Source organism: Protopterus annectens, chromosome 4.part0 (assembly GCF_019279795.1).
Source record: "Protopterus annectens isolate FY-2018-M chromosome 4.part0, PAN1.0, whole genome shotgun sequence".
In the NCBI taxonomy this organism is placed as follows: domain Eukaryota; kingdom Metazoa; phylum Chordata; order Ceratodontiformes; family Protopteridae; genus Protopterus; species Protopterus annectens.
The window spans coordinates 1,594,135,319-1,594,159,487 of record NC_056733.1 but is presented as its reverse complement, the minus strand read 5'-3'; the positions used below and the strand labels follow the sequence as shown (position 1 = coordinate 1,594,159,487).

Sequence of the window (24,169 nt, the reverse complement as noted above, 5' to 3'; positions counted from 1 at the left end):
GGTTGTATCTCAAACCAATATTAACCAATCTATAGAATTACCTGTCTTTTTCCCTAACTATTCTGACAGAGCTGAACAGAAATTGCATTTTTTGGATGTCCATCGTCAGCTCAGGTACTACTTGCATAGGACTAAACAAATTAGGAAATCGGACCAATTGTTTGTCTCTTATGCAGAAAACAGGTTAGGTCTTCCAGTTTCTAAAGTGACTTTATCCAGATGGCTGACTTCCACCATTTCCTATGTGTACTCTCTTAGAGGCAAACAACTACCTTCTAAGCCAAAAGCACACTCAACCAGGAGTCTATCCACTTCTGCAGCTTTTCAGGATAGACTTCCCATTGATACCATTTGTGCAGCAGCTACTTGGGCTACTCCTCATACCTTTGTTTCTCATTACAAGTTGGATTTGGCCTCCAGAGATAGGGCCAGTTTTGGTTCCACAGTTCTCAAGAGTCTGTTCCATTGAGCCACCCGGGATACAGGTGCTAGGGACGCGGTCCCATCCAGCAAGAATGAAGGCGAGATTGACAACTTAACATTTAGAAGTTATGTACCTACCATAATGTTCCATGTTAGTTGTCTTCTCTCGCCTTCTTTCTTGCGTCCCTCTCTCCTTCCCCCTGGCCTGGACAGATCTTGAAGAGTTCCTATTAGTTGGTTTCCTCTGGATCTTTGTTGTGAGGACTTCTTTTAGGAAACTTTGTTCCTAATTTGGTTAGGATAACCTTTAGCAAGGTCAGTTAGCTGCCAAACGAGATCTGAGGTAGTTCCGCCTTGCATCATGGGATATAGGGTTGCCTCGGGCTGGTAAAAGGAGTTCTCGAGCTAAAGCAAGTGCCGAGTCGGAGCCGAGGATCGGCTCTGAACCCATCCAGCAAGAAAGAAGGCGAGAGAAGACAACTAACATGGAACGTTATGGTAGGTACATAACTTCTAATTTTTGACCCACTGCACTTGTTTAGTGGGTTGTTTTGAGACTTCGAGAATACCATGGAGATTACTTGTTTTTTTTAATTAATAAGCACCTATCCAGGCATGTCCATGGGTCAGCTCCTGGTGTTTTCTCCTGTCTACCTGATGAATCTGGGCATCTTGGGGCAATGTAGCAATTGCCTCATGTACATTGACAACCCTCTCCTCCTACCACCGAACACTACAACCTGTGAGAGATGCACTTATTTAGCCAAACTGGAAGCCAAGCTCTCTCCAGCCAAGACTGGACTAGACAGTCAAGAGGAGAAGGTTAACACCTGCACCACACCACACTCAACAAACAGTCCTTCAAAACCCACACTACCAGAACCCACACATAGAAACACAAAGCACACACCCACATTCACGGAGGCTCTCAATAAAAATCTGCCCAAGCAACAGAGACCTCCCAAGCTGAAACGCAGACAACCATCACCTCCCAACACTACCCAAATGACACATAGCCCACAAAATCAGTGTGCCACTCAACCCCAGCCCGTAAGGCAAAAAAAAGTACCCAACACACTAGTCATATGTGACTCTATAGTCAGGCACACTGATGTCCCACTCACGAGGCTAAACAACGAGAAAGTTTCTGTCAGCACGCACTCATGTCACTCCACAACAACTACAAATATGACTCTGTCATTGTCCATGTTGGTGTGAATGGCCTGAGATGTACCTCCCTGGACTACATGAAAAGAGACATGGAGTAGCTCTCAGATTTTGTAGCCCAGTCAGATATGACCCTATCCCTGAGTAGCATCCTGCCATCACCCAGAATGATACCATAGTAGAAGGACAACATGATTGACTTCATCAATTGGCTAAGCTTCTGGTGTCATTCTAAGGGGATCCAGTATCTGTCTGCCTGGGACAACATGGTTGACAGACCATGATGCTTTGCCAGAGATGGCCAGCACCTGTCACCCCTGGGATTACGGATACTGGCTAAGGCTCTTGCCACCCATATAGTGCTTTTTTAGGCAAGGTTCAAATGTCAAATTCACCACCATAACAGGTACACGCAAGCAAACTCTGAGGGTAATGCTACTCTGTGCTAGAAGTCTAAAGCTTAAAATGCACTCACTTGAGGCACTCCTTAAAATGGAGAACATCAACATATGCGCAGTGACAGAGACCTGGTTCAAGGCTCCAGAGAACACCCCTGCATTACCAGGCTATAATTCATACTACACCGTCTGGCCACCTAACCTGGACCAAAACACAAAAGGAGAAGGCTTGTCTATATTCATTAAGGTTATCCACACCTCCAGGGTAGTTGCTCAACATAATGCATCCAAAATTATCCAAGTGTAACTAACACTGGGAAAGACTGCATTCCAGGTTGTAGCTTGTTACAGATCCCCCACCATGCCACAGGATTCCCACTCTTTATTTCTTAAGATAGTGGAAAATATTAAGGTACAACCCAAAACCTTAATTATGGGTGATTTCAAGTACCCCACCATCAGCTGGGAAAACTACTCATGTACCAACTCATTTGCTCAACGTTTTCTGGAATTCATAAATTTCAGTGCCTTGGATCAGCTTGTCCACACCCCCACCATGGGCAGCAATATCCTGGACCTGGTCATTACCAATATGGATAACCAGTGTTCCACGCCAGAGGTCAACTCCTCGCTGGTCAGATCTGACCACAAGCTAATCACAGAAGACATCCATATCCCACCCCCACCCCCCATTAAGGAAACCACCGTCAAAAACTACTCCAGAGCCAACTTCATGCTTTTTAAGACAGAAGTGGCAAACTTCACGACACCCATGCAGACGGAAAATAGAGGTACAACTGCTGAATCTTACACAAATGCACTGTATAAGCACATACACGAGTGCATGGATCATGCCATCCCCAATAGAACCAAGACGCTATCCTCCAAAAAAAGGAAGGCAATCTGGTGGGCCCCTGCCATAAACAAACTCTACAAGAGAAGGAAGAAGCTGTTGCAAAAAAGAGTGAAATCCCAAGATTGGAGGAACTCCCTGGTCAGCCTCAACAAGAAGCTGAGATCCCTCATTAAATCCTCCAAAGCCAGTTATGAAAATAAAATCGCCACTGATTCCAAAGACAACCACAAAGCATTCTACAGCTATGTCAAGAATCTCAATGGCAACACTCAAATCTACTCTGAGCTACAGCACAATAGGACTAAATATACCGAACCACCGATATTGCCAACATCCTGGCAGATAGGTTCAGTGCTAACTCCCCCCCCCCCACCCTCACCCTCCAAAGGTCCCATCTTATTACTGGAAGAATGCAAAGCCCTGTAATCACAGATGAACAAGTAAAGACCACACTCTCCACAGCCAAGAACACAGCACCCATGGGACCAGACAACATCCCAGGCTGCGTACTGCACGAACTACAGAACGAACTGGCACCCCCACCTAAGTACCATGGTCAATCATAGCCTCACCTCAGGCTATGTGCCTACTGAGTGGCGCACAGTGACGGTTATCCCACTCCACAAAGGGGGTGCCACCACAGACTCCAGAAACTGCCGCCCCATTAGCCTGACGAGCGTGGTCTGCAAGGTCATGGAACGTATCATCTTGGAGCTTATAAACAAAGACATAGGTAACCTCCAAACCCTGGACCCCACTCAATTTGGGTTTGTAAAAGGTAGATCATGTCTACTAAAACTGATTGACTTCTTTGAAGCCGTCACCAGAGCCGTAGATGAGGGCAAGCTAGTGCACACAGCCTATCTTGACCTCGCCAAGGCTTTTGATACTATCCCCCACTCTGGAATTATAGATAAATTCACTAAACTGGGCATAAATTCCCAATGTCACAAGATGGATAGCCAACTGGCTCACTGACAGAACTCACTCAGTAAAGGTAGCTGACTCCAAGTCCGACTTCAGACCAGTGATGAGTGGAGTACCACAGGGTTCGGTCCTGGGTCCTCTCCTGTTCGGCATCTACTTCTCTGAAGTGCAGGCCAACACAGAAGGTCTTTGGCTAACAAAGTTTGCAGATGACTGCAAACTGGGAGCCATAATAGAATCATCTAATGATGTAGACATTCTACAAAAGGGCCTCACAGAGACAGATGCTTGGTGTCAAGGTCATGGCCTCAAGCTCAATGCCAAGAAGTGCATTGTCATCCCCTTTGGGAAAAACTTGGTACCCATGAACTACCAGATGGGCAGTAGCTCACTAAACACCAAAAATGTGATGAGACTTTGCGACACAGGTGGACAGTAGTCTCTCCTTTGATAACCACATCGCCACAGTAGTCAGGAAATCCTTCTATCTGGCACATCTCATCACAAAAGGGTTCTCCTCTAGAAAAAAGGAAGTCATTGTTCCTCTCTACTTATCCCTTCTCAGACCCATTATAGAGTACAATGCCCCATTTGCCATGTATCTCACAAGACACCTATAACAATTGGAAAGGCAACAGAAATATCTCATTAAGAGGATTACCGGCCTCAAACAGATGCCATACATAGACCATCTCAAACACCTCTAGCTCTACTCCATCGCATATCACCTACTCAGAGGCGATCTCTGCCTAACATACAAAGCTATGTCAAACCCAGAGCTGTTGGACATGCTACACTTAAAGAAATCCCAATCTCTCCGAACCACACGCTCCAGGGACCCAAACCTTGTCACCACAATAAATAGAACATGCTGGAGGGATAGATTCCTGTCCCAGAGACTTCCCATACTCTGGAACAAACTACCCATTCATGTCAAGCAAAGCTCCTCATTGGCCCTTTTTAAGAAAAATTTTGACGACCGGGTGGGAAATAGAAAATTCACCCCAGGGATCACTTCTGTGGCACTGCTTGACAAGGGCACAGGAAAATAATTTTATTGGGTGGCGAAAGCCAGGGAACCTTTTGGGCTAGGCTTAAATAGACTCTAGGGCCGATAGCCTAGTACCTACCTATGAACCTATTTGGTCCTGCTGCTATCCATTCTCAAACAGTGGGATGATATAGATAAATTGATGCATGGGGGTAACCAGAGTGTTTCCTATTCCAAGATTCTCCCTAAGAAGGTACCCAACTTCAAAGGGCAGGAAAAACAAAAAGCCTAGCCTAATAAGAGTGTGGGTACTAAGAGGAAATGGCAGGAGGATAATGCTTTCAAACCACATAAAAGGATCTGTTTCTTAAAAAAGGCCATTTCCCTACTAAAGAATGATTATGCTAAGACTCTGAGCATCCTGTCCCGTCCTCCAGTCCCTCCTCCCCTTTCCCCAGGCTTTTGCTGAACCCAGTAGCCTGGCCACAAATAGTCTCAGATAAATGGATGATGAGAATAATTTGGAGAGGATACTTTTGGCAATGGACAGAAAAACTTCTTCCCTTCAGGAGAATCCACCCTCACCCGCTAGACCAGACACATCTATTCTTGCCAGTACTCCTTCACAAGTTGCAAGCAGTGTTTATAGAACCAGTTACTGAATCAGAAAAGTCAAAAAGGATTTTACTTCAGAATCTTTTTGATGCACAAAAATCCCAAAAAGTAGTTGCCATGGAAAATTAGATGCGTCTCACTTAAATACTTTTCTGAAAGTACCCAAATTCAAAATGTTAATCTTACAGACAGTCTTGCCCCTTTGTACTGACCACTGTTTCATGGTGACTTTAGATCTGAAAGATGATTATCACATTCCAATTGCTCCTAAGTTCAAGTTGAACCTACAAAAGTCCTGACTCACACCCTAACAAAGAATTACCTTCCCTGGGTGTATGATAGACCCAGAAGATAGAATGGTCTGACTTTTCAGAATATGTTCTGGGATTTCTCTCTTCAAGACGCTGCCTCTGCAAGTGAGTTTCTCAAAAGTCTGTGCCTCGTGGTGTCTGTGATCCTCATGATACCACTGGCCAGACTCCATATGAGAAACATTCATTGGTACTTAAACAATTATTGGACCCAGCACCTGTTTCCCTTGGGGTTCCAAGTGCCAATACTGGATTTTGTGAAATGAGAGCTACAGTGGTGGAAGGATCAGATGTCTCTCAATTCAGGTCTACCCTTCTCCCTCAAGACCCCAGTTCAGTCAATCCAAATGGACTTGTCAAATTTTGCATGGGAAGCAGTGTCCAGGGGAGTTCACGTGCAAGGCAAATGGAGTCCTTCAGATGCTACAAAGCACATAAACTTCAAAGAAGTATTAGCAGTGATTCAGGGCTTAAAGGTTCTTCACCACTTATGGCCTCAAGCTCCCCTTTTAATGGTCATAGACAACACTACAGTCTTTGGTACCTGAACAAACGAGGGAGTGAAAGGGCATACCCTCTTTGCTGGTAGGCATTGATGGCCTGGGAGATGGCTTTACAGCATTCTGTGATGCTTCAGGCTTCATACATCCCATCAGTGGAAAACATAGTGGCAGACAGACTAAGCAGATCCCGGGTATACCCTCATGAGTGAAAACTCAGGACCGGGGTCTTCAAGGATTTGGTCCAGATATGGATTGCACCACAAATAATTTGTTTCCCCTCTTTCAAAATAGTGAGTTGGAGAAATTCTATTCAGGACATCTTTGCAGCCATACTTGGAGGACAGACACATTCTCATTCCCTTGGAAAGGAATATTCCTTTGTACTTGCTTACCCTTTCTACTTGTACCCAAGCTACTTCTGAAGATTCAGAAAGAATTATCAAAGATCAGTGTGGTGACCCCCCCCCCCTTTTGGGCCAGGAAGAGTTTGTTCTCCCTTTTAATAGAATTGGTCAAGGGTAATTACCAAAAACTTTTCACAGTCTTGATCTGCTGACACTGTCAGGGGTGACTGGTGCACCCCAATTTTGAGCACTTGGAACAGACAGTTTGGATGATTCCATCTTGATATCTTTTAGGCAGTTGTTCCATGAAGAAGTACAGCAAGTCTTAAAGGAGACGGGAAAACCTGCAACTAGAAAACCTTATGTTTTATAAGTGGAAGAGGTTTTAGGGCCCAGTATGGTGTCTAGCCCTTTGACTGTGAAATGTTTATGTGAATTACTCAGTGTGGCTTATCTTACGTATCTATCAGAGTACTTCTTGTGGCCATTTCCCACTTTTTTGTATGTTTGTGGTCAGTTTATGAAAGGAGTGTTGCATTTGAGAAGCCCCTCAAAAGCAAAGCCGCCCCTTCTAGGGATCTCAACTTCGTTTTTGAAAAATTGTCCTTATCTGGTCTTAAACTTACCTTTCAGGCTGATTTAAAATTCATCACTTGGAAAACTATTGTTTTCTACCAACAAGCCTGTTGATCTGACATCTGCAAGGTGAGTCTCTGAGCTGCATGATGTCATAGTGGGCTGGTCTTATCTGATTTTCCAAAAAGAGTGAGTTGTTTTACGTACTAATACACCTTTCATGCCAAAAGTTGTTTCTGAATTTACCATGAACCAAGCCTTCAATCTCCTAGTTTTCTTTCTGAAACCTAGAAACAAAGTAGAGAAGATTTTACATACCTTGTATTTACCGAGGCAGCTCAGGTACTACCTTGACAGAACTAAACCCTTCAGGAAAACTAAACAGCTGTTAATTTCCTATTCTGGGCCTAAGACAGGTCAACTTGTCTGTAAGCAAACAATTGCTCGTTGGTAAATCTGTTCCAGGCAAGGTTAAGGCACATTCCACTAGATCCTTATTCTCTTTGGTGGCATATTGGAACGGAGTGGACTCTAGAAGTATTCTAGAGGCAGTGTCCTGGTCCTCGATTCATATCTTTACAAATCACTACAAACTGGATTGTGATTCTTAAGTTCCAGAGCATTTTTACTAGGACCATTTTCCAGGGGGCTCATGGATCCTTATCCTTCCTCCTTCCAGATAGGGTAAACTTTGGGAATCTAACCATATGCCACTGAGGAAGTGTGAGTGATGAACATAGTACAGGTACACAAGTCCTACTTACCTATAACAGTAGATGTTTGAATTTTACCCTGCCTTAGTAGCAGCACCCACCAACCACTGCACTTATTTTATACATAGTTTGATTTTATACAACCTTGTTGTGTTGTTGATTTGCTTTGGTTATTTCTGTTGGTGGTGTTTGGCTGAGAATTGGTTGGTTTCCGGTAATTCTTGCTTCTGGTCCTTTTTGGTTCTTCCTGCTTAGCACTAAAAACCTGAACAATTTGACTCGTATTAGGCTTCCTTTGATGGCAGAGGTTTAGCTTATCCCCTATCACAGGTAGTCAGAGGAGGAAATTATGAACTCTTAATAGCTGCCAGTGTGGATTTGAGCAGGCACAGTACTGAAATGGAACTAAGGCAGTGTAGGATTTATGCAGTTGTACTTGTGATGCTCCCCAATCTTAAACAACTTCAGCTAACTGCTTGATGATTCAGTTTTGATACCTTTTTAGGCAGTCTTTTATGAGGATGTGCAGACGGTACGAAAGAAGGTAAAAAGCCAGCTACTAGGAAATCTTATATTGGCAAGTGGAAGAGATTTTCTGGTTGGTGCCTAGCCAGTATTCAAAGCTCTGTCAGGGATTATGTGCATTTCTATTCTCCGGCCTTTCTTATTCATTTATGAAGGTTCATCATGCTGCTATTTCATCATCTCTGCCCATGGATCCTTCCCTTTTCTCCATTTTTGGTAAAACGGTTTCTGAAGGAGGTTTTACATCTGATGCCACATAGAAAACAAGTGGCTCCTTCTTGGCATCTTAACTTTGTATGGGAAAATTTAACGTCTCCCTATGAACTATCTTGGGAAGCTGATTGTTTCATCACATGGAAGGCAATACTTCTTGCAGACATCAGAGCAATAAGAATATCTGAGTTGCAAGTTTGCTTGCTGAGTTAACCCTGTCTTGTATTCCATAGAAATAGGGTAACATTAAGAACAAATCTCTCATTTATGCCCAGAGTTGATTCAGAGTTTACTTTGAGTCGAGCCATTCATCTCCCAGTGTTCTCCCCAGATCCTCAGACCTACACAAAAGTATTCTATAAACTATGGACATGCATAGGCAGTCCAGGTACTATCTTGGCAGAGCCAAGTCCTTTAGAAAAGCAGAGCAGCTATTTATTTCTTATGACCAGACAAAAAAGGGGCAACCTGTGTCAAAACAGACTATCTGAAGTAGTTAACTTAATTTGTGCAGCAACTTTTGGGAATCGGATCCGACCTTGGATCTGAGCCAGCAGTTTTCAGCAGCTTTAGATCCAAGCTCCAAGCTCCTCCCCCTACCCATAATCCCCTGCCAACCCTGACTGACCTCAGACCTAGTTTGCCGCGGTTTCGTTCAGCAGCTTGATCCTGAGTCTCTTGGTGTTCTCGTCTCTTCGTGAGAAAAAATTTAACTTTTTCAAATCTTTTCTTTAATTTTTGGTGTGAGTGTGTGTTTAACCCCCTTATAGTCTAAACTCTCTTAGTTTACCTTACTAGTTTTCCTTCCCCTACCTTCGTGGTTCCGTCAGTGTTGTGTGTGTGTGTTGGGGCCTTGTGTGTGTGGGTTAGTTTCTCAGTATGTCTGAGGCCCCAAAGTTAATGTTCTCTAAGTGCCCAGAGTGTGGCCATAAGCTGTCCCCAGCAGATGGCCACACTCAGTGTGTATTGTGCCTTGGGGTTGAACACCTGTCTTCTGGTTGTACCATTTGTGCAGCATTCAACCCCAGGGCACTTAAGGACCGGAGGTCTAAGCTGATTCTGGCGGGTCTTCTGCCTCCGGATTCGGCTTCTACCTCCGGTCCTTCTGTGGCTCCCACAGTGGCTGCCACTCCTGCTTCCCTCCCCCCGGCCGGGACTCAACCTCCCGTCTTAGGCTCGGAGGAGAGGGAGGCTAGGAAAGAAAGGAAGAGGGAGAAGCACCACAAGTGGCGGGCCGAGGCTTCCGCTTCGCCCCCCCCGGCTAAGCGGTCTTCTCCCTCTAGGTCTTCTGGTTCTCCTCCTTCTCGGATCCGGTCCCCGTGCTTTTCACCGGGTCCTGAGGAGGAGGAGACTCGATCTCCATCGAGGTCATCGAGGCGGCACTCTCGCCCCGCCTCGGTGGCCTCGTCGAGATCCACCAGAAGACTCACAGATGCAGATTTGGACCGGATGATGAGAAGATTCCTCCAGGCCCAACTGCAGATGGGAGTGCTCCTGCCCCCCCCCCTCCGGGGGGGAGCTCGACCCCCTTCTTTGCCCTGATAGCTCCTTCTCCGACCCGTTTCCCGGGTTCGGAGTCTTCGGAGCCGGGCAGCCTTGGAGCCGGGGGTGTGTCGGCGCCGATAGTCTCGGGTACTTCGGCGCCGACACTTCCCTAGAGTCTGTTGGGTCCATTTTCTTCGGATCTGAGCTCTCGGAGCCGAGGGCTGAGCTTCGGATCCAGTGGTATCAGTATGACTTTGGCTCCATCCAGGTCGGAGCATGCTGGTCCGTCGGATCCGATTGCTTCGGCGCCGGCCCCAATCCATCCGTCGGATCCGAGGGAGAGTCTGCTTTCGGATCCCAGAGAGAGCAGCCCTCCCGAGGCATTCGACGTGGTGGAGAGGGTTCTGTCGAGGGATTCCAGGCGCCCGATCCTTGCCATGGCTCCACCCTGCACTCCTTCTCAGTTGGGCCCGGCTTCCATCACCCGGCCCCAGGGACAGCCTGCTTTGACTTCCCAGGTAGTTCCGGTGGAACAAGACGTTGCTGGTGAGACCTCCTCGGACAGCCCCCCCGAGGAGGTCCCTCACAAGGGAAGGTGCAAGAGGAGGCACCTGGACTCCCCCGAGTCCTTGACTAAGGACACGGATTTGGAGGAAGGCTCCCCAAGATCACCCCCCAAAGATGTCTCATTTGGTGATATCATGGAGATGCTTAGAATAAAGGGTGGGTGGTCTGCCCCAAAGCCTACCTTGGACAAATCCGTGTTCCTGGAGGCATTTGAAGCAGGCCCGTCTACCTCTTGTGTGTCCCCTCCGGCCGACCCCCCTGGTAGATTTGATCACTACCAGGGCGTGGAAGGAGCCGGACACTGTGGAGCCAGTCCCCAAGCGCCCGGACAAGATCCTTAGCCCACCCCCTGACAAGTCACACTGGAGTAAGGGTCCCCCGGTAGATGCCATGTTGGTGGCGGCGGCCACGAAGAGGGAACTTGCTCATGAGAGTCCCTCGGTTCATCCCCCGAGCAAGGAGTCTCGGTCGATGGACCGCCTAGGGAAGCGGGTGTTTAGTTCAGCGACCTTCTCGGTGAGGTCACTGAACTACATGGCGCACGTGCTCCGACTGCAGCGGGACCTTATTAAAGAGTACGCTGCGTCGCCCCCCGAGTCCATGTCGGCAGAGGACAAACAATTGCACTCCACCCGGATGGCCACTCTAAGATCCATATCTAACACCTCTATGCAGCTTCTGTCTCATGCCACGGAAGGAGCCGCTAGAGCCGGCGGAGCGGGCCTCGTTATGAGACATCAGGCCTGGCTCTGACACTGTGATTTCGCGGAGCCCTTCAAGGCGTCATTCGTTAATGCCCCTTTTGATGGTTCTGCCCTCTTTGGCAAAACCGTGCGAGATACCTTGGTCCAGAGCGAAAAGGACAGGAAGACGTTGCCTGTCATCGGAGTCCGCTTCTCTGCTCCCCAGAGGTCCTTTTCTAAGAACCAAAAGGGACAGAAGAAGATGTGGTTCCGGAAGTCGCAAAAGTCCCGTTCTGCTCCAGACTCCCAGCCCTTCTGCGGCAGAGGAGGGCAGGGAGGACGCCGCCCTAGAGGCAGAGGGGGCCCTCAGAACTTTGGATCCAGAGAACCCTTCTCAGACCAACCCACGCAACACCCCTGAGGGGTTGCCCTATTGCTCCACTCTGGAGGCAGTTGGGGGGGCGTTTCTCGAAGCACCCAGCAGCTTGGGAGTCCATCATGTCAGACCGCTGGGTGCTTCGCATCATATCCAGAGGATATCAGATTCCCTTCTCTCGTTACCCACGCAGCCCCAGATACCTCCCCGATGTCCCACGTGATCAGAGGGAGGCCGCAGCAATGGAAATTTGGGAAAAAGAGCCATCCAACACGTCCCCCCAGACCAGTGTGGGTCCGGGTTTTACTCCAGGTTCTTCTTGGTGCCAGAAAAGACGGGGGACTTAAGACCAATCCTCGACCTTTCTTCCCTGAATCTGTCAGTAACCAAAGAGAAGTTCCGCATGGTCACTCTTCAATCCATTCTCCCCCTCTTATGGGAGAACGATTGGATGTGCTCTATAGACCTCAAGGATGCGTACTACCACATTCTGATGGACAGGCAATCCAGGAGGTTCCTCCGCTTCCGGCTAGGAGCCAGTCATTACCAATTCAGGGTCCTCCCCTTTGGTCTCACTACAGCCCCCCGGGTGTTCACCAAAGTGTTAGCAGTGATAGCAGCCCACCTGAGGCTCCAGGGAATTCAGGTCTTCCCGTACCTGGACGACTGGCTCCTGACCGCCCCAGCAAGGCATCTACTCTGTTCAGCCAGAAACTACTTTCTCCGTCTAGCTCCCTGGCTGGGGATCACTATCAACATAGAGAAGTCGTCTCTTACTCCAACTCAGATTATAGACTTCATAGGGGCCAGATTGGGCACAAACAAGCTCCTAGCTTTCTTGACCACAGACCGGCTACTATCCCTGAGGCTACATGTGCAGGCCATTCTACAATCTCCAGCTCCCCCGGCGGAATTGGTCCTGAGGGCTCTCGGCTCGATGGCGGCAGAGATCAACCTACTGCCAATGGCACGTTTGAACATGAGGGTCTTACAATGGACCCTCTAGGTCCAGTGGTCCCTTCTTCACTACCCTCTGAGCTATCCCATCCCCCCCAGCAGGACCTGCAAGAGGGCCCTCCTATGGTGGCTCCAATCTCCAGACCTTCAGCAAGGACGCCCCTTTTCTACGACCCCTCCTGTAGCCACGGTGACCACGGACGCCTCCCGCCTAGGGTGGGGGGGCATTGTTCGGGCAGGACAGTCCAAGGCACGTGGGACCTCATGGAGACCTCACTGCATATCAACGTCCTAGAGATGAGGGCAGTGCTGTTAGCGTTGCAGGCACTTCAGGACCTTCTTCCCATAGGAACGATTACGATTCGGACGGACATGTCGGTTGTCTGGTACATCAACAAACAAGGGGGAACCAGGTCTTACCCACTCTGTCGAGAGGCCATGAGAGTGCGGGAATGGGCTGTCTCCACCAACCGCTTTCTCATAGCAATGCACATTCTGGGACGGTCCAACATCCTAGTGGACAAACTAAGTCGCACCATCCTGTTACCATACGAGTGGTCTCTGAATCCCGAGATAGCGAATCAGATATGGGGTCAACCCTGTTGCGATCTCTTTGCCTCTCCCTCGAACACAAAATGTTACGACTACTTTGCTCTCATTTCCCCCTCCGGGGAACTCCCGAGAGACGCTCTGGTGCATGCTTGGCCTCCCGGTCTTCTTTATGCTTACCCTCCTCTTCCTCTAATGCTGAAGTTTCTTCAGAAAGCCAGTCGGTTGGGGAGCAGGATAATCCTCATTGCCCCATTTTGGCCTCGTCAAACCTGGTTCCCTTACCTTTGGTCTCATCTCGTGAATCCTCCTTGGATTCTGGATCCCCGTCCGGATCTAATATCCCACCCCCTAGATCTCCCAGTCCCAAACCTGGACAACCTCAAGCTCATGGCTTGGCTGCTCCAGTTCCACTCGTAGCTAGGACTCCCGGTATCTCTTCCCCAGTTAAAACCATTCTAGTAGCTGCACACAAGCCTTCTACTAGAAAGATCTATAGCAGCAAATGGAAACGTTTCTCCATTTGGGCGGAACGCAAAAATTTGGATCCTTTTACAGCTCCTCTGCCCGCTGTATTAGACTTTCTGTCAGGACTGTTTCATCAAGGAGCTAGTTCCTCCACAGTCAAGGTCTAACTAGCAGCTATCTCTCATTATCACGTTGGAAATTAATTGGGCCCTTTGATCACCACGAAATTGTGTAAGACCTTTTTGAAGGGCACCTTTTTGCTCAGACCCCCAATGAAGGAGTTGGTCCCTCCTTGGGATTTAACGTTGGTGCTTCAGGCCTTGACAGCTCCCCCTTTTGAGCCTGCAGCCTCCATAGATCTTAAATTCTTATCATGGAAAACGGCCTTTCTTGTCACTATCACGTCGGCTCAAAGGGTCTCTGAACTACAGGCCCTATGTGTAAAACCTCCTTACTGGACCTTTCACAAGGATAGAGTTTACCTCAGGACCAATCCCTCCTTTCTTCCCAAGGTTGCCTCTGAGTCAAATATTAACCAGTCCATCAACTTGCCGGTCTTTTTTCCTAACTATCGTAACAATGGGGAATACAAATTACATTCATTGGATGTGCATAGACAACTTCGCTTCTACATCCACAGGACATCTGGTCATAGGAAATCTGACCAGTTGTTCGTCTCCTTTGCCAAATTTAACTTGGGTAAACCTGTATCAAAAGTCACACTTTCTAGATGGATTTCACAATGCATCCTTTTAGCATACGACAGTTCGGGCAGGCCCGCACCTCAAGGAGTCCATGCCCACTCTACTCGATCTATGTCTACCTCTGCGGCTTTCAAAGCCAGAGTTTCTTTGGATAATATTTGCTCGGCAGCCACTTGGGCTTCATTTCATACTTTTATCAATCACTACAAATTGGACATTATCTCCAGGGGGAGAGCATCCTTTGGCTCTGCAGTGCTCCGGAACATCCTTCCATAAAGGCCGCCTAAGGTTCATGTAGCTGGGGACTCTGTCCCAAAGGTTGCTGCACAAATGAAGTTAACTACTTCAGATTAAGAAGTTATGTACTCACCATAACGTTCCATCTGAGTAGGTAAACTTCATTTGTCAGCAACCTTCCCTCCCTCCTGCCCCCTCACTTGCAAATGTTCTCATACTCAGGTCCATGGGTTTTACCCATTTATCTTGGGATTAGTCATTCCTAGCAGTTTTCTGCTGTTGGGCAAACTTGATCTGAGGTCAGTCAGGGTTGGCAGGGGATTATGGGTAGGGGGAGGAGCTTGGAGCTCGGATCTAAAGCTTTTGGAAACTGCCGGCTCGGATCCAATTCCCAAAGGTTGCTGACAAATGAAGTTTACCTACTCAGATGGAACGTTATGGTGAGTACATAACTTCTTAATTTCAAGATGATTGTCCTCAGTTATTGCTTTTTGTTATTCCCACCATGGTGAATCTGTTCCAGGCAGTATCAAGGAGCATTCTACCAAAGCCTTGGCTTCTACGATGGCATACCGGAAAGGGGTGGATTCTAAAAGCAGCAACATGGTCCTCTGTGTATACTTTTAGAAAGCATTACAAACTGGATTCCTTTTCCTGGTCCAGGACTGGCTTTGCTAGTACCATTATTTATTTATTTTATTTTATTTATTTTACATTTTTTAACCGGGAAAGTCCACTGGACACATGTCCGTTTTCAGTGGAGGCCTGAGGAGAAAAGTTCCACATTTAAAAAAACAAACAATATGAATGAATATGGTAAGCAATAAACAGTATAGATATGGCAAATCAAGTACACTGTTCAAAAACAATTATGGACATTTGCATAAAAGGACATAAGTTAAGTAGATATGACAGCAAGAACAATGTGGACACAGTTACAACATTATTATAACAAGTAATCAATCAACAGGCAAGATACTTATGAGTTTACTTGGGCAGTAGCCATAACTTGCCATGAAAAGAGCTGTTTACCATCATGAAACAAAACGGAGGACAGTGATGAGGAAGCCTAAGAGCTAGCCTGGACCCTTACAGGAGTAGAGTCAGGCTGACTTGACGTGAGTTATTAGTGAGTTTTTAAACTGTGGTAAGGATGTGATGGAAGATGTTTGTAGATAATGAGCTACGTATCCCTGTCTGGGTCCTTATCTGCGGATGTTTCCTGTCAAAGGTGGTCTATGCACCTTGCCTCAAATGCAGCAGATGGCAAATTGAGAAAAGCAGACGCTGGAATAGCTGTTCACCCAGACATCTAGGTGCATCTTTGTGACTTTGCGGAACACTTCAAGACTTCCATTATTAATGCACCATAGTGACGGGTCCATTTTGGTCGGGTCTAATGTTATCTAAAAGTGAACAAGAAGGCAAAATCTTGTCTGCCATCGTAACACTCCCTTTTTTTTTCTACCCACCAACAGACCTTTTCAAGAAACCAGAAAGATGGGAAAAATGTGGTTCCACAAGTCCCAAGGTTTTACCCTGGATGCCTCTAGAGATAATCCACCCTCAGAGGCTAATAGACACTGGCCCGATGGCAGAGGTGGACTACAGAATTAAGACTTTTGGGGTCCTTTCTGTGACGGGGCTTTTTTCAGCTCTCCTGAATGGTCACCCAATTGCTACATTCTGGAGGCAGTCTGACAGTACGTGTGCCTGCACCCTGTAGTCTGGATGCCTATTATCAAGATATATGTGCAGAGAATCATAACCAGAGAGCTGTACAGTTCTTCTTTTCCCTTCCCCCTTGTTCAAAAAAACTTCTTGATGTGCCACCCACCCAATGGAAGTCAGCTGCACAAGAAATAAAGCTGCTAGATGTTGGAGTCCTCCAATTCAGAATCCTGCCCTTTGGTCTCAGCACAGCCCCCCAGCAGGTGTTCACCAAGTGCATGGCAGTGGTGGCAGCTCCATCTCTAACTGAAGGGGTTCTGAGTGTTCCCATACCTGGATGACTGGCTGGTAACCGCTGTCATCAGGAATCTTCTTATTCGAGTCAGGGACTCCTTGTTCCACCTTTGCTCTCAGGTAGGGATAACAGTCAGTCTGGAGAAGTCAAAGCTTCAACCATTTCAAATGATAAGAGTTAATTGGAGCCCATCTGGATACCAAGCTACAAATAGCCAAATTACTGGAATCAAGGATTCTCACCCGTAGTTATCATGCAATGGCTGTACTCTTGTATCAAAAACCATCAGCAAGCTTTATTCTTTACCTTTTCGGCTTGGTGGCAGCCTCCATCACTTAAGTCCCACTGACCAGATTTTACGAGTATTGCAGTGGACCCTAGAAGTTCAGTGGTCAGTGAGATGCCAACCCATGAACTTTCCTGTATCCTTCACTCATATTTGCAGGACCCATATCCAGTGGTGGCTAGACTCTCTGACATTGTCTCAAGGTCAACCCATTGTCCCCCCCCAGACCACAGTCACCACAGATGCTTCCCAACTGGAGTGGTGACATTTCTTGGGAAAGACTGCTCAGGGCACTTTGTCTCCCACAGAGGCCAGTCTTCATATCAGTGTTTTGGAGATTAAGGCATTCCTTCTAGCATAGCAGGACTTTCAGAATTCCCTTCCTAGGGGTGTGATTGCCATTTAGATGAACAGTATGTCAGTGGATTGGTACATTAACAAACAAGGAGGGAACACATTTTTATCCATTGTGTCGAAGGGCTTTGTCTTTCCACCGCTTTCTGATAGCAATACCGGAGAAGTCAATAGTATTGATGGACAACTTGAGCAGGTCTGTTCTTTGTACCTTACATGTGGTCCCTTAATCTGGTAGTGGCAGAACAGATCTTCAGTCACTGGGGACAACCTTGCTATGATCAATTTTCCTCCCCGTCCATCACCAAATACAGCAGGTACTTTGTCCTGGGGAGTCCTTGAGGGATGCTCTAGTCCACACTATGCTCTCTGGTCCCCTTTATGCTTGTCCATCCACTCGTCTCATAGCAGTGTGGGGTAAGGCTATGGTGATCCTCAGTGCTGCCTTCTGGTCTCATCAGGTGTGGTTTCCCTTCCTTTGTTCTCTTCTGATTCATCTTCCCTGGGTGCTGGACCCAGTTCCAGATCTGCTGTCTTATCATCTGAAATGCCTCACCTGAACATCAAAGTCCTGAAATCAACTGCATGGTAAGTCCAGGCTTTCATCCCCGGTAATGCACATTTTGACTTCCTCACAGAGACTCCTGACCAGAGAAGTTTGCAGGAGCAAATGGAAGAGAGTTTACATTTCGGCCTCCAGTAGGAATATAGATCCTTTTTCAGCTCCCATCCCAGCTAGTTTAGATTTTTTTGCCAGCCTTTTTTATGAAAGAATAAGCTACTCAACTAATAAAGTCTGGTTGGCAGCAATCTCCAACTTTCACAGTGGAGAAAGTCAGGCACCAATTGCCTCTTTGAAGTTTTCTAAGGCCTTGTTAAGTGGTACCTTCCTTACCTGGCATCCTGTAAGGGATTCTGTCCCTCCTTGGGTTATTACCATCCTTCAGCAGGCTTTGATGAGAACTCCATTTGAACCTACAGCCACAGCTGAGTTGAAACATTTTTGCTGAAAAACTTTGTTCAGTACGACAGTTACTTCTGCACAAAGAGTTTCAGAATTTCACATCCTTTCACGTAAACCCCTTTATCTGGCTTTCACAAGGACAGAGTGACATTGAGAACAAACCCCCCTCCTTTCTCCCTAAGGTGGTGTTACAATCATCACTGAACCAGTCTATGAATCTTCCTATTTTCCTTTCGCATTTTACTGATAAGGGAGAGTACATGCTACATCTTTTGAATGTGCATCGACAACTCCGATTCCATTTGCATCGTGCTAAGAACATTAGATTGACTGATTAATTGTTTGCATCCTTTTCCCCAGCAGAACTGGATAAAGGTGTGTTCAAATCATGGTCTGTCTTTGCATGCTGCTCCTGAGGCTCATTCTACTATATCAGTTACGATCTCAACTGCCTTTTTCTGCCTAGTATCAATTGATGACTTTTATGCTGCAGCTTCTTGGTCTAATGTCCGTACTTTCATATCTCTTCACAAACTGGACTTGTAATCTAGGTCCAGGCATGCTTTGGTTCAGCCATCCTCCAGAATATCCTTTCATGAGTTCCTCAAGATTTATAGCAGCTGGGGACAATGTTCCATTCATTGAGGATGGACAGAAGAGATGACCAACATCAAATACAAAAGTTATGTACCTATCAGAATGATAGATCTGTGTTGTCTGCTTCTGTCCTCCTCAAATTCCTTCCTTCCTTCCACTCCCCTTCCATCGTTTTATATTCACTTGTCTCTGGAGTAACTGTACTGACTTATTGATGGCCTAGTTATGTCCTTGTTTATGTGCTGTTTTCTGGTGTTAATTATTTTTTGAATGTACATTATATCCATCCTCTTGAAGGGGGTGTATTACTACTTGTTATAGGAAATGGGCAAACTCAGTCTGAGGTTATTTAGTGCAAGCAAGAGATTATGGGTAAGGGGAGGAGCCTGATCTTTGGATTCAAATTCTTAAAGTGGCTAAAGTCAGATCCAAAGTACCCATTTGTTGAGAAGGACAGGAGGAGACAACACAGATCTATTGTTACAGTAAGTATATAACATTTGCTTACGATAAGTGCAGCTTACACAGTTGTGCTTTCTTATTTTAGGGAAGGAACTTTTACTGTCTGCTTTTTAAGAAGTACACTGTTTCATTTTCATGTTTACAGGGTCGCCCAGTGAAACGTGAAGTAATTTCTCAACGACAGCAAAGACTGATACATTGCACTATAGAGGAGAACTTCCCCCAGGGTACTCTGCAATTCATCTCTGACTTTGTGTCTGCTGACCACTACCTTCCAAAGGAAATTGTGCACCATTTGATCAAGAACTTGCTCCTAGGCTCCATTTCTACTAATGTCGCCTTGAATGCATACACAGTACTCATGAAGATACAACGGTAAGTATTTATAATCGGCTTCCATAAAAGTGGATATAATTTACTGAACCACACTTGATTTGTTTAATAATTTTGGTGTGATATTTTATCTTTCTAGATAAAGAAAGCCATTAGCATTGGTTATAGAATTAAACTTCATTACATTTGCCTCCCCCCACCACACACACACACACACACACACACACACACACAAAAATGTTCTCCTCTAGAATATCTGCATTTCTATTGCTTATGGCACAGCAGGTGTGTTATTTTCTGATTTGGGGAGCAAGTGAATGCTAATGTGAATGGTGGTTGCATTATCTCCGACCTGTTTTGTTGGTCTAGATAAGGAGCTTCTCTTTCTCTATCCCACCCATATTTTGCCAGCTATCTAAACAAACAGTGGCTACAATTTACCCTTTTCCTTCCTCCACTAGCATATTCCTTCTAGAAATGAACATCTAGAGCATTGGTGGGCAACGAGTGTCAAACAGTGGCTAGGGAAAAATTTACTTTTGTGGTTTACATTAGTTCTGCTGAAAATGTGCTTATACAGAAGTAATGTCTTGAATGTGCATTTTTTCTAATTCTGACATACTTTGGCAGTACAAATAGTATTAGAACTTGTTCATATACTGTGCATGTCAGCTAAGAAGTATCATTCTCCTTTGATGATCTGTGACCCTCTCCAGTTTGGCTTCTTCAGCAAGAACCTGCGCTGGATGGTATTCCCTGACTTCTTTTTTCCCTGCTGCTCAACACGAATGGAGCTTGAAACTTGTTTTTGTCAATGCCAGTCTTGCAAAAAATAATTGCTAACCTTTGTGTAATTTTATTTGCTTACTTTGAAAAGCTAGGCTTCCCAAAAGTTTGCTTTTACTGTGGATTAGTCCTCACATTACTTTTGTTAGGATTGAAACACAAAGTTGTCCCAGGCAGAAATTAGAACTGATCAATTAAGGACTCATACATAAGACAGAAGAGGTCACTTAATCTTAATCATTTGTGAACTGAGGGGTGGAGCTAGGAACTAAACCTTCTATTTAAAGGGTAAAATAAAACATTTCAGAGCTTTACTAGAAAGGCTCACCCAGACTCTGCTACACTTTGCTGTGAAGGAAAGGTTAATTAGTTAGCACTAAACAACCTATAATTGCAAAGTACCTTGCTGAGGTAAGGGAAAACAGCTCCTGTACTGTACAAAAAAAGCACCAAACCAGGCATGTCCAAGGGTCAGCTTCTGGTGATTTCCCCTGTCCACGTGGTGAATCTGGGCATACTGGGGCAATGCAGCAATTGCCTCATGTACACAGACAACCCTCTCCTCCTACCACCCAGCACTACAACTTGTGAGAGATGTACTTACATAGCCAAACTAGAAGCAAAGCTCTCTCCACCCAAGATTGAGCTAGACAGTTAAGAGGAGAAGGTTAACACCTGCACTACACCTCAAGCAACACATGGCCCTTCTAAACCCACACCACCAACACCCACACATAGCAACACTAAATCCACATATGCAGAGGCCCTTAACTGTAACCTGTCCAAGCAACAAGGACCTCCGAAGCTGAAACGCAAACAAACACCAATCACAACCAAAGTGTCACATAGCTCACGACACCAGTGTACCACCCAGCAACAGCTCCTAAGGCAAGACAACATACCTAATACTTTAGTCATATGTGACTCTATAGTCAGGCACACCGATGTCCCACTCACCAGGCTGAACAAAGAGAAAATTACAGTCTGCTGCCTGTCGGGTGCCAGGATCCGCCACATAACGCATGTACTCAAGTCACTCCACAAGTACAAATATGACTCTGTCATTGTCCATGTTGGAGTGAATGACTTGAGACGTACCTCCCCGGACTACATGAAAAGAGACATGGAAGAGCTCTCGGATCATGTGGCCCAGGCAGGTATGACCCTAGCCCTGAGTAGCATCCTGCCTTCACCCAAAATGATACCACAATATAAGTACAAAATGACTGACGTCAACAATTGGCTAAGCTTCTGGTGTCATTCAAAGGGGATCCAGTATCTCTCTGCCTGGGACGACATGATTGACAGACCACGATGCATTGCCATAGATGGTCTGCACCTGTCTCCCCTGGGATTCAGGTTACTGGCTAAGGCTTTTGCCACCATCTATAGTGCCTTTTTTAGGCAAAGTTCAAAGGACAAAACCACCACTGTTAACAGGTACAAGCATGCAAAATCTGAAGGTAATGCTACTCAGTGCTAGAAGTCTAAACCTCAAAATGCACTTTCTCAAGGCACTCCTAAAAATGGAGAACATCGATATCTGTGCAGTAACTGAGACCTGGTGCAGTAACTGAGACCTGGTTCAAGGCTCCAGAAAGCACCCCTGCAATACCAGGCTACAACTCTTACCACACTTTCCGACCACCAAACCAGGATCGAAACACTAAAGGTGGAGGACTGTCCATATTCATCAATGATATTCACACCACCAGGCTAGTTGCCCAACACAATGCTTCTGAAATTCTCCAGGTGCAACTAACACTAGGTAATACTGCAATCCAAACTGTAGCTTGCTACAGATCCCCCACCATGCCCCAAGATTCTCACTACACCTTTCTAAACATACTGGAAAATATTAAGATACAACCAAACACCCTAATACTGGGTGATTTCAACTACCATGCCATTAACTGGTAAAACTGTTCATGTACCAACACCTTTGCCCAGCGGTTCTTGGAATTCATAAATTCCAATGCCCTGGATCAACTAATCCACCAGGGGCTCCAATATGGGAAATCAATGCTCCACATCTATGGTCACCCCCTCGTTGGTCAAGTCAGACCATAAGCTAATCACCCTTAACATCCACATCCCACCCCCACCCCCCAGTAAGGAAACCTCCATAAAAAACTTCTCCAAAGCCAACTTCATGCTACTCAAGTCAGAAGTGACAAACCTCATGACAGCCATGCAGACGGGACCTGAAAGTTCGACTGCTGAGTCCTACACTAAGGCACTGTACGAGCACATCCACTCATGCATGAATTGTGCCATCCCAAATAGAACCAAGATGCTCTCCTCCAAAAAAAGGAAGCCAATCTGGTGGTCCCATACCATAAACAAACTTTACAACAAAAGGAAGAACCTGTTGCAGAAAAGAGGAAAATCCCAGGATGCAAAAAACTCCCTTACCAGCCTCAGTAAGAAGTAACAAATCCACTTGGTTAAGCGCTTTTGTCTACATTAAGACATCCTCAGAGGATGTCTTAATGTAGACGAAAGCGCTTAACCAAGTGGATTTGTTACTTAACCAAGTGGATTTGTTACTTTCAAGATTTTTAGATTAAAACTGTGTTTTAGCCTTCTGACTGGCTTCGTCATTTTTACTATTGGAATTGTTTTGCAGCCTGCATACTTGTGGATTATTTTGGTTGGGGCCTCAGTAAGAAGCTAAGATCCCTCATAAAATCCTCCAAAGCTAGTTACGAAAATAAAATTGCCAAAGATTCCAAAGACAACCACAAGGCATTCTATAACTATGTCAAGAATCTAAATGGCAATGCTCAAATCTGCTCTGAGCTACAACAGAATGGCATTAAATATACTGATCCCAAGGATATTGCCAATATCCTGGCAGATAGATTCAGTGCCAACCTCACCCCCTAAATGGTCCATCTCAATACCGGAAGATTGACAAATTCTGGTAATAACGGCCACACAGGTAAAAAAACGCACTCTCCAAAGCTAAGAATACAGCATCCATGGGACCAGAGGACATCCCGGGCTGTGTACTACATGAACTACAAAATGAACTGGCACCTCACTCAAATGGCATGTTTAATCTTACCCTCACCTCAGGCTTTGTGCTCACCGAGTGGCGCACAGCTACAGTTATCCCACTCCACAAGGGGGATCCACCTTAGATCCCGGGAACTACCGCCCCATCAGTCTGACGAGCCTGATCTGCAAGGCCATGGGACGTATTATCATGGAACTTATAAACAAAGACATTGGCAACCTTCAAACACTGGACCCCACCCAGTTTGGGTTCATGAAGGGCCGATCTTGTCTTTTGAACCTGATTGACTTCTTCAAATCAGTCTCCAGAGCCGTGGACAGGGGTAAGGCGGTCCACACAGCTTATCTGGACCTCGCCAAGGCCTTTGACACCATCCCCCACTCTGGAATCATAGATAAACTTACTAAGCTGGGCATTAATCCCTATGTCACTCGATGGGTTGCTAACTGGCTTACTGACAGAGCCCACATTGTAAAAGTAGCTGACTCCAAATCCAGCTCCAGACAAGTGACAAGTGGAGTACCTCAGGGTTCAGTCCTGGGACCGCTCTTGTTTGGCATCTACTTCTCTGAAGTACAGGCCAACACTAAGGGACTCTGGCTAACAAAGTTCGCAGATGACTGCAAACTGGGAGCCATTATTGAATCCCCAAATGATGTGGATACTCTACAAAAGGGCCTTACAGAAACGGATGCTTGGAGCCAGAGCCATGGGCTCAAGCTCAATGCCAAGAAATATAGTTATCCCTTTTGGGAAAAAACACGTACCCATGAATTACCACATAGGTGGCAGTACACTAAACACTGAAATT

At 46.1% G+C, this 24,169-nt stretch overlaps 1 protein-coding gene across 1 annotated transcript in view; it reads left to right on the top strand.

Moving 5' to 3' along the window:
* SIMC1 (SUMO interacting motifs containing 1) overlaps window positions 1-24,169 on the top strand; it is a 1,791,957-nt gene that overhangs the window by 165,956 nt on the left and 1,601,832 nt on the right. The window contains exon 2 of the mRNA XM_044069369.1: window positions 19,363-19,592. Coding sequence (XP_043925304.1) covers window positions 19,363-19,592 — 230 coding nt within the window. The remainder of the gene's footprint in view (window positions 1-19,362; window positions 19,593-24,169) is intronic.